At 41.2% G+C, this 16,672-nt stretch overlaps 1 protein-coding gene and 1 pseudogene across 2 annotated transcripts in view; both read left to right on the top strand.

Annotated features, from left to right (window-relative positions):
• The window catches only part of DNAJC6 (DnaJ heat shock protein family (Hsp40) member C6), a 139,015-nt gene that overhangs the window by 107,476 nt on the left and 14,867 nt on the right, over positions 1-16,672 (top strand). Inside the window, exons 6-15 of the mRNA XM_080801782.1 lie at positions 2,207-2,340; positions 2,897-3,091; positions 4,197-4,314; positions 5,831-5,910; positions 6,950-7,143; positions 7,247-7,327; positions 9,798-10,232; positions 12,365-12,499; positions 14,978-15,046; positions 16,291-16,410. Coding sequence (XP_080657908.1) covers positions 2,207-2,340; positions 2,897-3,091; positions 4,197-4,314; positions 5,831-5,910; positions 6,950-7,143; positions 7,247-7,327; positions 9,798-10,232; positions 12,365-12,499; positions 14,978-15,046; positions 16,291-16,410 — 1,561 coding nt within the window. The remainder of the gene's footprint in view (positions 1-2,206; positions 2,341-2,896; positions 3,092-4,196; positions 4,315-5,830; positions 5,911-6,949; positions 7,144-7,246; positions 7,328-9,797; positions 10,233-12,364; positions 12,500-14,977; positions 15,047-16,290; positions 16,411-16,672) is intronic.
• LOC308341779 (large ribosomal subunit protein uL23-like) lies at positions 13,289-13,758 on the top strand (annotated as a pseudogene). Its single transcript has one exon. The product of its transcript is annotated as a large ribosomal subunit protein uL23-like (transcript).

Here is a 16,672-nt window from a genome sequence, read left to right as displayed (position 1 = left end):
GAGAGCGCTTGGAAAAGCAATCGTGGACTCCTTATGTAATATGAGAAAACAGGAAATAGAGGTGCCAAGCAAACAAAGACAGGGGAATTTTTCCAAAAGATGGGGGAGGTTGATCCTGGAAAGTTACAGGCTGGTGAACCTGATGGCAATTCAAGGCAAAATTCTAATCTAAGTCTTTGCACAGATGATTTTAAACTCTTAGGAAAAAGAAGTCCTCATCGCTTCATTATGAACACATGTATCAAAACAACTGAACTTTTGCAACAAGGCCAATAGATTAGTAGGAACAGTTTATTGGATTCCTGAAAGACATTTTCCAATTTCTTATAATCACGATAGAGAAATCTGGGCTAGGCTGTTATACATTGAGTTGGGTTTTGGCTCAGTATCTGCTTCCAAAAGTAGGTGATTAATGAATCAGCATCCTTCCAGGAGAAGGTTGTGTTTGGTTGCTCTTTTAATTAAAAACATTGATGATGGTATGAAGATCAAGCTTACCAATTTTCTCGGAACTGAGAAGGTCATATAATGAATCTGGATTTTAAAAGCCATTGCAGGTTGGTTGTTTAACAGAAGCTAACAATGTGAAATTAAACACAGAATAAATGTAAAGTCCCTAATCTTGTTGTAAAAGATTAAATATTTTTGTGTCTCAGCTTAACACATCATTTGAAAAAGAACTAGGGGTTTTAGTGGATAGGAAGATCAATAAGAGCTTGTGGTGTGACTTAGCCTGCATATAAAGTACTTGAGCTTGGGGTTATATTAGTAAAAGCATAGTGTCCAGAATAAGGAAGATATTTCTTTTCCTCTCTAGTGTGGTTGGAGTATATCTCATATCTTGTATTTCACATCTGGGTAGCACATTTAAGGTTGTTGTTTTAAAATGAGTCTGTGCAGAAAAAGTTTGCCAAATGACGTCTGTGAAAATGGAATATCAAATGGGGAAGAATCAAAGGAACTGTGTATTGGTTGGGATTCTTTAGAGAAACAGAGCCAACATATAATGTATTTATTATAGGAATTGGCTCATGCAGTTACAGAGGCTGAAAGGTTCCACAATTTATTTGCTCTCTGCAAGCTAAAGAACCAAAAAAGCTGGCAGCGTAATTCAGTCTGAGTCCAAGGCCTGAGAACCAGAGGCTGTGATGTCTCAGGGGAGAAGAAGGTAGACATTTCCAGTTCAAGAACATAGAAAATTTGCCCTTCTTTACTTTTTGGTTCTATTCGGGTCCTCAAGAGATTAGATGATGCCCACTCACGTTGATGAGGGTGTTTCTTTTTTTGTTCACTCTACTGAATCAAATGCTGATCTCTTTTAGAAGCACCCTCGTAGACACATCCAGAAGTAATATTTTACCAGCTATCTGAGCATCCCTTAACCCAGTCAAGACACATAATATTAGCTGTCATAGATTGGGTGTGTTTTTAACCTCGAAAATAGAAGAGTTGGTGGAAAGGGAGGATATTTCAGACATGTGAAAGGCTTTCCCAGGGAGAAAGAAGTAGCCTTACTTTTTTCTGACAGAAGGAAGAATCAGGATCGCTGAGTGGAATAAACTTCAAGCTGAACTTACTCAGGACAAAAACTTTGTAACCTGGACTGAGCTTCTTCGAGTAGCAGCAAACTCCATGTCACTTAAAGTATTCTAGAAGAACCTGGGTCACCATCTATCGGGAATGTTACTGCATATAGTTCTCCATTGAATGTGGTTGAATCATGTAAATCTTCTTTATTTTCTCTGATTCTAGGAACATACCTTGGGTGAAATATATACATAGCACATTCCAAAAAACAGTATTTCCCAAATCTGTGTATTCTACCTCTGGCCTGCAACCAAGAGACCTCAGCTACTAGTTCTGATCTTACGAGATTAAAGTTACTTTGAAGATTAGATTATTTTTCAGTAAATATACACAAATTAAACTTACATTGCGTGGTTTCTTAGGTTAGTAGAGTTAATTTTGCCCTAAGAATAATTTTGCCCTTGCTGTGTTGTGATTTGAAGATCTGGGACAGAGTTTGGTCTTCAAATGCACAATTTTTAACTGAAAATCATTCTGTTAAGAGGAATTCTCCCTTTTCTCCCCTCTTTTCACTGCAAGCACAGCCCTTCTCCGTGGTGAGTGGCTGATTGGACCATGTCTGTTTATGGTCCAATGAATCACATTTATACATAAAGTGTTTATGTATCTTTCTTGGCAGGATGGACGGGCAGCATCGTCAATTCTGGTCGGTGCTATGTTCATTTTCTGTAACCTCTACTCTACTCCTGGCCCTGCTGTACGGTTGTTATACGCAAAGCGACCTGGAATCGGGCTATCGCCATCCCACAGGAGGTAAAGTAAGCTAGATGCAGAGTAGGCCCAGATGTTTCTAAACTGCTGTCATGCACTTAAAAAAAGGAAAACCCTTTTTAGGTAATTGACTTATTATATTCCCATTAGTCACAATTTCTCCCTTTCTCTTATTTTAATTGCCTCTTTTTACTTTTTTTTTTTGCCTCTTTTTACTTTTTTTGCATTGAAAGTGTTTCTGATGATAAATCCTAAAATTTTCCCAGAGCCAGAGCAAGCCTTTAGCTGATAAATTGAATCTGATCAATCAAATAAGAACAGATATGCAAATATCGAGCTAGTATAAGGCTCCCACAAGCTTTTTCATTAAATAAATATGCCTTTTCAGTTCTTCGGGGGAAATATAGGAATGTCACTAGATAAAAGCTTTCCTAAATTTTTGGCTACATCCTCTTTTGGCAGTTAATGTTTAAGAAATTAACACAGTAAATGGTTATTATAAGTTAGTCATTTACAAGAACAGACTTGATAGCAAAGATTGATCGTTTCTTTCTTCTGGTGTGCTTGGCACTGACAGAATGTCAATCTTCTGTTTCAGATACCTGGGCTATATGTGTGACCTCCTAGCAGACAAACCCTACCGCCCTCACTTCAAGCCTCTCACCATTAAGTCCATCACTGTCAGTCCAGTTCCTTTTTTTAACAAACAGAGAAACGGATGTCGTCCTTACTGTGATGTATTGATTGGAGAGACCAAAATATATACAACCTGTGCAGATTTTGAACGAATGAAGTAAGTTATGATACTTTTTTTTTTTAAAGATTTTATTTGTTTGAGAGAGAGAGAGCAAGGGAGAGTGAGCACATGTAGGGAAGATAGGTAGAGGGAAGGGGAGACGCACTGAACAGGGAGAGCAATGTGGGGCTCAATCCCAGAACCCCGAGATCATGATCTGAGCTGAAGGCAGACGCTTAACCGACTGAGGCACTTGGGCACCCCAGTCATTACATCTCTATACTTCTTCCTGTGAATTGCCTTATTCTTCTATAAGTTGGATCATATTCTTCCTGGGAGAACTACATTACTGTGACATAGCTGATGTTTAAAAAAAAATAAAAATTCTGTGTAGGTTGTAATTATAGAAAAGCAAGGCTAAATCAAAGGATGTTATAGCTCCCTCTCAAATAGAGATACAAGCTAAGGGACTAGCGTGAGCTATAATGAGGGTTAAGACAGTGATGGGAACAGAGGACCTGCACATTGAAGAAAGAGATGACCTTGATGAGATTTAGTGAGGATGAGGGAAAAATCAGGGATGAATGAAGTTTCTGGGTAAGCAATGAGGCAGACAGTGATGTAATCAAAGCAGTTGTAGAATCTACAATAAAGAGCAGGTGCCAGAGGGAGGTGGTAGGGGGTATGGAGAGAAGGTAGTGGATGGTAACATAAAATGAAGTTAGTTTGGAATAGGTTAGATTTGGGGATTGGTATCCAAGATACTCATAGAGCATAACAATGCAGTTTCTGTGCTGATCTTGGTTGGACATTTTTGTTCCCTCTATCCCTACTTTAACTGTTAATTTAAAGTTAAGTGACAATTACAACATGGCTAGGTGTATTTGAGGATCATGACATCTACAGAGTAGGGATGGGTAGTTAATTTATCTGGAAGTCCAGTTGGGATGGAGAGAGAGAGGACCTATCATTAGACCAACAGCATCCCATGGGAGAACCAGTTTGCACCCATGGCTGTTCTCCTGACTCTGCTCAAGATAGGAAACAGTTCTTGGGTGCAGACTTGGGCAACAGATCCCTTGACCAAAGCCACAGAGGACTCTACCTATGTGATAATACAAGATTAGACTCTTTCAATGTAAATTTTTGTCTCTGTTCAAAGAGAATACCGTGTCCAAGATGGAAAAATCTTCATTCCCTTGAGCATCACTGTGCAAGGAGATGTTGTGGTTTCCATGTACCACTTGAGGTCAACCATTGGGAGCCGGCTACAGGCTAAGGTATGGTTTCAGGAAGAATCATGGCATAAACACTTCTGAGCTTTTAATAGGAATATTTTATTTTATGTTATTATTTAAAGAAATCTCTGTGCCCAGTGTGGATCTTAAATTCATGACCCTGAGATCAAGAGTCTCATGCTCTCCCAGATGAGCCAGCAAGGCATCCCTTAATATAAGGAGTATTTTAGAATCTTTTCTTGGCATTACTTTGGGTTTGAGTGGCTTGTAGTTTTAGAATTAGAAAGAGGTCTTAAAAATTACTTATGCCTATTCCCCTCATTTTATAGGGAATGAGACTCAGAGAGGTTGTGATTTCCTGGTCCTTGGCTTGATGACTTTGCCAGAAGCTGACAGCCCTAGAACTTCTAGCAAACTTTGCTCTTTAGAAGCTTTTACCCTTTTTTATAGTGTCCCACTTGGATCAAAGGGAGAGGAGATATTTCTATGAAGGGTGTGGGATTTAAGTAATTATATTTTTAAATTTTTTATTACCATAACATTCACATAACATAAAATTCATTATTTTAATATATATAGTACAATTATGTTTAGTATTTTCAAAAGGTTATGCAACACCACTATATAATTCCAGAACATCTTTGTCATGGCCAAAAGAAGCTCTATACTTATTAGTGGCCACTGCCCATTCCCCTCTTCCATCTCCTAGGCAACCACCAATCTACTGTCTGTTTCTGTAGACTTGCCTATTTCGAACATTTCATATAAGTGGAATTATACAATATGTGGTCCTTTGAGACTGGCTTCTTTCACTTAGCATATTTCTGAAATTCACCCATGTTGTATCATGTATCAGTACTTCATTCCCTTATATGGCCAAATGATATTCCATTATGGCTCTGTCACTTTCCATTAATCTCTTCATCAGCTGATGGACATTTGGGTCTTGCCTCTTCTTGGATATTATGAATAATGTAATAGGTATTTGTATTTTAATCAGAATTGTATTTAATCAGATATTTGCTAAGTGCATGCTATATGCCAGTCATCACCTTAGGGGTGTAAGACAGACAAGAATAAGACTATGTCCCTGCCCTTTGGGAGCTCAGCTTAGCAGGAGAAATTCATCACATATCTGAATATCCACTATCAGAGTAGAGGTAGGATGGAATGCCATAATGGGAGTGGTTTGTTTTAGCCTGTGGTGGCTGCAGAAAGGCTACAGGGAGGATATGACCTTGTAAGGTGGCCCTTGAAGGATTGGAGGTTGGAGCAGGGTCATCCTGGGTAGAAGGAATGGAATGAGCCAAAGTATGGCAGTGTGCAAGAACGTGAGACATTAATGGAGGGAATGATTTGCCCAAGCAGAGTTCATGGGGAGGAGAGGCTGGAAACGATGCTGGGCTGTTTCCAAATGGGAAGATCATTTAGTATTCATAGTAAGCAAAGGCTCAGATTTTGAAACAGTTGAAGGTGCATGGCTCCCCAAAATACAATCTTTTGATCCGATTCCCTTTTCACTGGCTAACTGTAATGTGCTTCTCTCATGTATTTTTAGGTGACCAACACCCAGATATTCCAGCTTCAGTTTCATACTGGATTCATACCACTGGAAACCACAGTGTTAAAGTTCACCAAGTGAGTGCTGCTTGAACCGAACACCCCTTTCAATATAAGCAGCTGTGAAATACTGGAAGCCAAGAGCCCAAGGCTCACCAGCTTTATGCTGCAACACCCCTGGAACCCTGTGCTGCAGAACAGTTAAGAGTGTAACTTAGCAACACAGAGAGCGAGTTGCATTTTACAACTTGTAATTGGATATAATTTGTCTTGAACACAATAGGATCAAAGACTCGAAACAGAAAGGTCTAAAATTCCTTGTGAGGGAACAAAACTGAACAAAATAGAAACAAAGTATCAATACTATGAACACTTTGCATCTGTGTATCCCTTTGTGTCTTTCTTTTTTTTTTTTTAAGATTTTATTTATTTATTTGTCGGAGAGAGAGAGAGAGAGTGAGCACAGGCAGACAGTGGCAAAGGGAGAAGCAGGCTCCCTGTGGAGCAAGGAGTCTGATGTGGGACTCGATCCCAGGACGCTGGGATCATGACCTGAGCTGAAGGCAGCCACTTAACCAACTGAGCCACCCAGGCGTCCCCCTTTGTGTGTTCAATAGGGATGGCAGTTTAATCTGTGGTATGCTATGAGCGATGACCCTTCAGACACGATGCCAGGCCATAGCACTGAAGCAGGGTACCCCTCTGTATGAACTTTAGTTGCTTTATTATTATGTGGTCTTGGGAACTCAGAGGGGTGGCTAAAGCCTGGAGGATAGGGTCAGGGTAGGAGGTAGACATTCAGGAGCTCAGGGTGTCCCATTGGGGCTGTTTCATTATCTTAACAACTGACTTGGCCTTGCCTGAATCTATCAGCCGTCTTTCTAGAATGCCTTCACATGCGGTAGTATCCAAATTTTTTGAGTAGGCATTACTCTCCTCTTTTCTCTAGATGAGGAAAGCAAGCTCAGGACAGTAAAGTCACTTAACTGGTTAATGATTGCTTTTTCCCTAGGAATGAGTCTCAGGGTCAACCTGAGTCAACCTACAATGGTTTCTGTGCTGAACATCATTCTGATCCCATTGTTTTTCACCGATCTTCTTTTAAATTCCTATGTAGACCTGAGTTGGATGCATGTGATGTACCGGAAAAATATCCTCAGCTATTTCAGGTGACTCTGGATGTAGAACTACAGCCCCACGACAAAGTGATAGACTTAACCCCACCATGGGAACATTACTGCACGAAAGATGTCAATCCCAGCATCCTCTTCTCTTCTCACCAGGAGCATCAAGATACTCTGGTCTTGGGAGGTACGAATCCCCGGGTGGTTTTCAGGGCAAAGTCTCTGTGTTAGTTATCCCTTTGACTTCTTTCCTGTGTTTCATTGATGCGGCATGGCCTTTTGTCTTGCAGGACAGGCTCCAATAGACATCCCTCCGGACAACCCCCGGCATTTTGGGCAAGGTGGCTTCTTTTCCTCTCTCTGTTGGCAAGGTACTTCCAAGAATTTTTCTGAGTTACGTGGTTAGACACTTAAGTTACGTGGTTCTTCTGTGAACGTGGTTCATCCTCAAAGCAGCCTCAAAGGCAGCAGCACTTAGAAGTCATCCTTATTCCTCCTTATTTCACACCCTCCCAGCTCATTCCTTTTTCTTAATCAGGCAATTTGAAATTACTTCCCTACTTTCAACTCCATGGGTACTCTTAGACTGATGTAGAAAACCATTTTTAGCCGAATTCCACCTTTTCTCTCTATGCTGTGTTTTGGATCACATCTTACATGGACTTAGGAGTAAGCATGACATTCTCTAGGATTTCCCTTTATGCTGCTGACACGCGAGTTAATAAAGGACTCTATCTCCTGCTCTTGAGTACATATTCTGAAAATATAAAGTCTGGCATTTCTCCCAGAGGGCTCTTACCACCAACAGTGCAGATCTAAGCTTCCCCCGGTGCAGAAAAGGCAAACACCTTGCCTATATGTCTCTGCTACATGCTTTAACAGCCATGGCAGAAATTGGGCTCAATTACGGTATCCTTTTCTGCCAAACCTGGAGATGCTTTTAGAATCTTTCCAACATAACACTTCACACTGCTGCCATTGGTAGACTGGCATTGGCGTTCTGTCCGTATACATTTGTCTCCTTGCTGTAGAGTTTGCTGAGGTTAACTGCAAGATTCAATGCAGAATTGAATTGCAAGGACTTTCTCTAAGAAAGGGGTAAGAAAATAGCTTTGGCAATGCTCTGGATAAAATTCTCTTGATTCACCTTTCTTTGCTGTGTGAACATAATGTGGTATTCCCATTGCCTTTGGGGTTTTCCATGTTTGGTGACAAAAAACTTCACAGAATTCCTTTGAATTAAAAGCCTGAGCTTTTAGATGGGTAGCTCAGTTGGTTGAGTGACTGCCTTCAGCTCAGGTCATGATCCTAGAGTCCTGGGATTGAGTCCCACATCTGGCTCTCTGCTTGGTGGGGAGTCTGCATCTCTATTTGACCCTCCCCCTTCTCATGCTCTCTCTCATTCTCTCTCAAATAAATAAATAAAATATTTAAAAAAGAAAAAAAAAGCCTTACTTTCAGAATTTCCTACTGAGAAATGGAACCAGTAATATTAAAAAAAATGGGATGCCCAGTGAAATTCAGACAGCAGGTAGACTTCCCAGTTCCCACAGTAATAAGTCCACTGCCATCTTAACTTGCTCACATAAGGGCTTTTAATAAAACTTCACTTTTCCCTCTCCACTGACATTATAGTAAGTAATTTAGAAATCATTCCTGTTAGACTCTGAAATAGGTTTTAGCACAAATGCACAATTTCTTATCTGAACCTCACAGAACCAGAAGCGTTTAGGAATTGCAAAAGTTTTCAAATTTTAGAAAGGTGATATGGTACATAAATTGTATATTACTTAGTGTCCCCAGCAGCATCTCAGACAACTTGTAATGGAACATATTCGTGTTTCTGCAGTGAAACATTAAAAAAAAAAAAAAATCACACTGGGTGAGATAAATGAAGTTTATAAATACTTTCACACCAGTTCTGGTCAGAACTGGTTTTCCACCAGCTGAATTTATTCCAAACTTAAGGAAACCTTTCCCTTTTCATAGCTTTTTGCATTTCAGAATAGGGGATTAAGGATATGGATCTGTACTTGATTTGGAATGTGGGTCTAGCTGACATTAAATAAGGAAGTTCCTTTGGAGGATCTGTTTCAAGGAGTGCCTAGAGAGTCCCTCACCAGCCTCTCCATCCCTTCCCCAGAACAGGCTCTTCCCTGTTGCCCATCTGATGCTGACAGGGTCTAAGGACCATCCTGAGCGGAGCCTCTCTGTCTATTCACTCGTTAGGTGTGCGGCTTACTTCCATTCCAGACTGTGGGAGGAAGGACTTGCTTTTGGCCAAAGGCCTGGAAAAGAAAAGAGAGGAATCAGCAAAAGATTAGGAAACAGGGTTTTTTTTCCCAAAGCACCTAGCAGTAGCACCTAGAAGATAATAATCATAATCATAATCGTGAACACTGAAGTACTACTTCATATTGGTCTGAACATTTTCTATCTATCATCTCATGTAATTCTTACAGCGGCCGGCTGAGTTAGGTACTCTTTGTCACCCCCCTTTTGCTGAGAAGGAAACCAAGGCACAGAGCAGAGGAGAAGGAAAGTAACTTTCTCAATGTCACAGAACCAGTAAGTAGTAGAGGTGGGATTCAGACCCAGCCTGTCCAGCTGCGAAGTTCCTGCTCTTCCCCATTGTGCCATCCTGCCTCTCAGATGCCCAACAGAGGGTGATTGAATGTCATGGGAAATACATCCCGATGGCCATCGGTAAGGGTCTGAAAACATTGTTTGCTCAGGCCTGCTCCTTCCTCTTTCTGGAGTTCTGGACTGACTCTCTCTCCTTAAAACCAATAGTCCTGTGGCCAGTAACTAATTAATTATGGGCATCTTTGCCTTCCTTAGATCAGAAATCAGAAAAATCGTTCTGTGAAGAGGACCACGCTGCCCTAGTGAACCCAGAAAGCGAGCAGTCGGATGATGAACTTCTGACTCTGTCCAGTCCACATGGCAATGCCAGTGGTGACAAACATCATGGAGCTAAAAAGCCCAGCAAAAAGCAGCAGGAGCCAGCTGCTCCTCCACCCCCCGAGGACGTGGACCTTCTGGGCCTAGAAGGGGCTGCAGTGAGTAAGAACTTCTCTCCGCCAGTGGCGCCTCCCACCAATTCTGAACTGCTGAGTGACCTGTTTGGGGGTGGAGGGGCGGCCGGGCCTGCCCAGGCTGGCCAGTCAGGGGTAGAAGACGTGTTTCATCCGAGTGGACCTGCATCCACCCAGTCGACACCACGCCGCTCTGCCGCCTCCACGTCTGCGTCTCCAACCCTGAGAGTGGGAGAAGGTAATGTTTTCCATGTTGTGCTGTACCTCTCAGTTTTGAATGGTAACCTTGGGGCTAAGCAGGCAGTGTGGAACTTTCCTACTCAGTGAGACTTTTCTGGTCTCCCTGGTCTCCCTCTTAGAGGTCTCTATCTCCAGTTAAATGGAGAACATAAGAGGAAATAGGAATGTTGTCCATTTTGGTAGGACAGTGTAAGAGTGAGCTCTTCATCCTTTCTTTGTTTTTGTTTTTGTTTTTTTTTCTCCCAAAGCTTCAATCCCTGAGCTGCTTTAGTGACTTCTGCTTGGAGATGTAGAATGATACATTGTTGCTAATAATAACAGCTAATATTCGTGGAGTACTTACCGTTTGCCTAACATGAAATTTAACACGAAACATGGATTCAGTTATTATAAAAACCTGGTAATTAGGTGCTATTATTGTCCCTATTTTTAGAGTTAAGGAAATGGAGGCTTAGGGTCAAATTAGTAGCATACATTTATACAGCTCGTTACTGGCGGGGCCAAGGTCCAAAACTGGGCCATTTGACTTGAGAGCTCTCTCTTAGTTTTCCTGGAATTGTGATTTTCTGAATGCACTTTGGGTACCAGAGAAGTACTTGGTTACTTAAAGCTACATTCAAGGCACTTAGGCAGCAGCACTGCTGACTGTAGCCGGGTCGTTGTTTCCCAGGTGGTTCGGCTTTGCTCTGCTCATTGCTACAGGCTCAACCTACCACTGGTCCTCAGCAGTGTTTTGAAATTTGCAAGACACTGTATGTAGCTGGGTCAGCGTTTTAGCTGCCCCTTCTTACCATCTCCAGGAACCAAGATGACATCACGTTAGGAAGAGTAAAGAGAAACTCCTCAGCTCTGCACTGCTGTGGTAACCTGTGAGAACTTGCTTCCCCAAGCTAATTCTGCAGTTCCCAGGGGGCTCTCGGGGTGATGTTCACTTATAGTCGTTCAGCTGGAGGTGTTCGGTGTAAGAGTGAGTCTTAAAATCATAGAATGTGGGTGTTGAGTCTCCAGCTTCTACATCAGTGACTGATGGGGCCATGTTGGTACCCAGGTGCTCTGAATCTCAGGCCGTTTCCTCTCTATCTGGCTTCCCTTTATCTAGTTCTTACTCAACAAAGTGAATAAAAGATCTGTCGGGAAAAAAAAGTCTGCAAGATCCAAAAACACCATAGTACTCAGTCAGGTTCCAAGGCCACGCACTTTGTGTGACTTTCAGTGATTCAGTTCATCACAGTCCCGTGTAGATAGTTACATTCTAGGGTCAGAGCTACAGGGGATCTTTGAGATATGAGTTAAACCTGTGCCTCAGGTTGTAGATAATGAAACTGAGGCTAAATATATTGATTGACTTGGCCTTCTGAAACCGTTTAATATCCTGTGGGATGAAGATGATACTACTATGTGGCAGGGAGAGACTGAGAATCCGCTGAAGTATTTTTCTTTGAAGGGCAGTATAAGCCCTGAGAAATGATACAACGTTGGTTTTGCTATATTGTTGCCGGAGGCCTCAGCTTCTTGCTTTGTTCTGGTCGTCTTAGTACATTCACAGACTTTTCCTCACTTCACTAAATCTGCACCTGGTTTCTAGCAAGTTATTGAGAGGTGGTGTTCTGAGAAAGCATTTGAGTGACATAGCAACACTCATTTTCTCCTCTTTCTAACTTTCAAGTAAGCCAGAGACCACAAAAAACACAAAACAGAAGTTAAGCAAAACCTGGTCAGTGGGGGTTTCTACTGTTCACCTTGATAGCAGAGCTCGTCTGCCTGGTCTTTGTCCACTAATACATTCAGTATGAACACAGGCTGTTGACAGAGCATCTCCTTTGGTCCCAGCGTGGTTTTGCGGGTCATTTCTGGAGGGTCCACGAGGCCCTCATTGATGGTATTTATGGATCATCCAGCAGATAAATCTACAGTCCTTCTTTATCCATTAAGACGTTGGTATGCCAGTCCCATTCCTGTGCAGTCCGGAATCCTCAGGTTCCACTGTTGGCCCTGGGGGAAATTGTAAGGGTAGGACCAGCCTGTGGAGCGGCCCAGGAGGCAGGCTTCATCCTCGTGACAGCTCTTCAGTATTAATTTAATGAATGAACTCACAGGACCAAGAAACACGGCTTTCCTTCCATCGTCTAGGTGCCGCCTTTGACCCATTTGGAGGACCTTCTAAACCATCAGGTCAGGATCTGCTGGGTTCTTTTCTGACCACGTCCAGTGCTTCCAGTGACCCCTTTCTTCAGCCTACAAGAAGTCCTTCACCTACAGTGCATGGTAAGAACGTATTTTAATTAATTAATTAGTTAGTTAATCTCTAAAATATTTTATTTATTTATTTATTTATTTAGAATGTGTATGTGAGTGGGGAGAGGGGGCAGGGGGCAGGGAGAGGGAGTGAGTCATCAAAATGGCCTTTGTGGCCCTATGTGCTCTCACACCCCAGTGCTGTGACCTCATGTCCTCTCCCTCCTGCTCTCTCCATTCTAGCCTAATATAATCTACTGGTTAGAAGATGCTTTTCACCCACTCTCGGCCAGTTAGCACCCCTTTGTTTTGTCACTATACTTCTTCTTTTAACTTGTGTCATGACAGTGACTGAAAAGAGTTTTCCACTACCTTGCTGGAGAAACAGTTATTCCACTGTTAGTGGGTCAGTTGCATCATCTTCATACAGGATAGCATATAGGTCAGACTGAGAGGTTAGATTTCCCACCTCTGATTTCTACAAGGTATCACCAATCTCTTCTGAAAATCAAGAAATCTTGCCGTTGAGTTCTGCAGATACTTATTGAATATCTACTCTGAAGATACCAATCACTTGGGATATATTATTGGAAGAAAAAGTAGATAACCATTACGAAAGGCAGAAATAGAAATTTAAAATACGAGGTGATTACCTTTTTATCTGTATGTTCCTACATCTTCAACAGATTTTACATTTCTTGAGGCTAGACAATGTCTTTTAGTTTTCTGTTCCCTAGTGCAGTGCCTTACATATGGTGGATGGTCATAAGGACTTGTGGGCTTGATCAGTAACAAAGCTGAAGTTCACCTTTCATGAAGATGGCGCCAAAGGCTAAGAAGGAAACCCCTGCCCCTCCCAAAGCTGAAGCCAAAGCATAGGTTTTGAAAGACAAGAAGGCAGTGCTGAAAGGCGTCCACAGTCACAAAAAAAAGAAGATCCTCACATTACCTACATTGTAATGAGCCAAGACACTGTGTCTCTGAAGGTAGCCCAAATATTCTCAAATGAGCGCCCCCAGGAGAAACAAGCTGATCACTATGCCATCATGAAGTTCCCCCTGACTACTGAGTCAGCCATGAAGAAAATAGAAGACAACAACACACTTACGTTCATTGTGAATGTCAAGGCCAACAAGCACCAGATCAAACAGGCTGTGATGAAGCTCTATGACATTGACTTGGCCAAGGTCAACACCTTGATCAGACCTGATGGAGAGAAGAAGGCCTATGTTCGACTGGCCCCTGACTATGATGCTTTGGATGTTGCCAACAAAATTGGGATCATCTAAACTGAGTCCAGCTGGCTGAATCTAAATAATAAATTTTTCCACTATTAAAAAAAAAAACAAGGTTGAAGTTCTAACACCTATTTCTACATCCTAGTTGTGTAGAAGACCAAGATCAGAGTTTAAAGGAAATCAAACAGCAAATGTTAGCAAAATTGTCTAATTTCCACCACAGTTTTCATGGGTTATTATGGTAGAAGAGAAATAGAAAGGAAAGAACTATTATGACTGATAAGGGCATGTTCTTTTTAACTCAATGACAGGAAAGTACAAGATGTCTTAGTTGTTACTAAAACAAACCTTGGTAATGGTAATTTCAGTGCTTTGATGTTTCTTTTGGTGGTGGTGGTGTGTGTTTAATACTATTTGCCATGTAAGTTTAATGTTTGCATTTTACTCACTGATTTTATGGACAGAACCTACAGGTGCCTTAAAAAGAAATTCTTTCTTATGGTCTCTTGTTTCTTACTTGGATTTTATAGATTCGGAAAAAGCTTACTCTACCAATGTGTATTCCTCTAATATACCTGATTCTCTGTAGCTGAACATTTCTTTTAAATTCTACCTTTGGAATTTTGAGAGGAGTCAGAATGATCTCTCTCAAAACTGCAGTAATTTAGTTTTGAGTGATAATGAACTATGACACTGGCATAGTAGGTGACGTATATAGTTAGTGCTCAATGCATGCTCTGATTGACTCATCATTCTCCATTCAGTCATAGCAAAGGGGAAAACAAAATTTTAGTTCTAAGCCAATCATAGCTCTCATACACTTATTAATACCAACTTAAGGCAAATGGAGTGCAAGTTTCTTTTTACCTTTTCTTGTTGGCCACTGACTTTGTGTTAAATGTAGAGGTAGAACACACAAAAATGAATAAGATAGTTCTTACCTTCAAGGAACTAGCAATTTAATGGAGACCAGACATATGTGTAGTTATAACTCAAAGTGTGGATGGAAGTTAAATATAGGTAAGCCAAAGAAGGAAGAGAAACAAACAGTATATGGGTTCTACCAAACTGTCATGTAAGTCACCATAGATGAAGGCACAAAAATACCAGTGTTGCAGAATCTGGGAGAGCTCAGAAGCGGAGCCGAATCACTTGGAACATTGGCAGGTCATGCAGGCTTCATGTAAGGGACAGCGTTTTTCTGTGTGAACTCAGGAAAGCAGGTTCTCAGCTATTTTGTTATGATTCTTTTTCTTCTCCCCATTTGCAGCTTCTAGTACACCTGCTGTGAACATTCAGCCAGATGTTTCAGGAGGTTGGGACTGGCATACCAAACCAGGTAAAAGTCAGCAGGTTATTTTCGTGCACATTTAGCCAATTGCTAAAAGCATAATCCTTTACCCGAGCTGTCATGAGTACTTGCAGAGTATTATAGCCCACCTATGTGATTTCCTAAGACTCACCTTCTGGGGGAGCTTTTCACACGGCCTTTGGTGACATGATAGTAGTGTGTTTCATACATTATTTTTAACTATTCCCAGTTTCATTTGCTGAATGTGTCTTGAAAATAGAATTAGGCAAATCTGGGTATATAGCTAACTTAGCCACTTAGAAGCACTTGGATTTTTTATAAGCCTGAACCTCCATTTTTTAATCTGTAAAATAGGGTTCATAATTCTTGTCCCACACAGTTTGTGCAAATTCAAATGAAATAGCTTATATGAAATTTTCTGGCATAGAGTAGGTACTGAATAATCTGAGTTGTCTTCTTTCTTAACAAAGGACTTGTTTTAGTGTTGAATTTGTCTATAATAAATAAATTCTCTTGGGGCGCCTGGGTGGCTCAGTGGGTTAAAGCCTCTGCCTTCAGCTTAGGTCATGATCCCAGAGTCCTGAGATCCAGCCCTGCATCAGGCGGTCTGCTGAGCAGGGAGCCTGCTTCCTCCTCTCTCTTTGCCTGCTTCTCTGCCTGCTTGTGATCTCTGTCTGTCAAATAAATGAAAATCTTAAAAATAAATAAATAAATAAATAAATAAATAAATAAATTCTCTTTCTTATGGCTAGTATGGTATTTCTTGAGAGCCATTTTATATGATTGTATTTCCAGTGCTATGCAAGTTAACACACACACTCATATATACACACACACTATATGCTTATCACAGCAACTTTTTGAAGCAGTTGCTGTTTCCTTATTTAACCAAAAGAAAATTTTGAATCTCAGAGAAGTTATGCAACATGCCAAATTACTCAGCTAGGAAGCAACAGAGCCAGAAATCAGATCCAGGCCTGACTCCAAACTTCATACAAAAGAATGAAATCAGGTGACCTGAGAGGTAAACACTGGATATAATAGTTCCCAGGGATGGCCAATAAATGACATTAGCCTCCTCTGTTCCCTGTCCCTGTTCCAAGCCGCTCTTCACTTAAGTTGGAGAAATAAGGTTTAGCAACTTCTAATGTACTTGCAAACTCTGTCCTGATTTGCCCTCAGAGCAAGATAAGCCGTAGCTCTGGATTTCTGAATTGCAGAATTTAGCCTCGACGACTAACTCACTTTCAATCATTTTATTTCCTTTTCAGGAAGTTTTGGAGTGGGAAGCAAGTCAGCTGCCACCAGCCCAACAGGATCCTCGCATGGCACACCCACCCATCAAAACAAACCACAGACTCTGGATCCTTTTGCTGACCTTGGGACACTAGGTATGAACTCAGCAGGTTAAGATATAAGTAGCATTTACTTTGGCTACAAAGCCTTACATCTACGTCTCTGGTTTTCCAACAAGCTGGTATCGTTACCTGGGACCTGAAATAGTATGTATTCTTAACCAATACTCTAAAATCTGAGATGGGCTTTAAAAAACAAACAAACAAACAAAAAAAAAAAACAGGCTTCAAATACTGGTTGGAATCAACTGCTAGTAAACCATTTCTCCAGTGCCCAATTTTGGATTAGTAACATGAG

This window comes from Martes martes (assembly GCF_963455335.1).
Source record: "Martes martes genome assembly, chromosome: 4".
Taxonomy (NCBI): domain Eukaryota; kingdom Metazoa; phylum Chordata; class Mammalia; order Carnivora; family Mustelidae; genus Martes; species Martes martes.
Note: the sequence above shows the minus strand (reverse complement) of the source record. Positions and strands in the feature narration are given on the sequence as shown.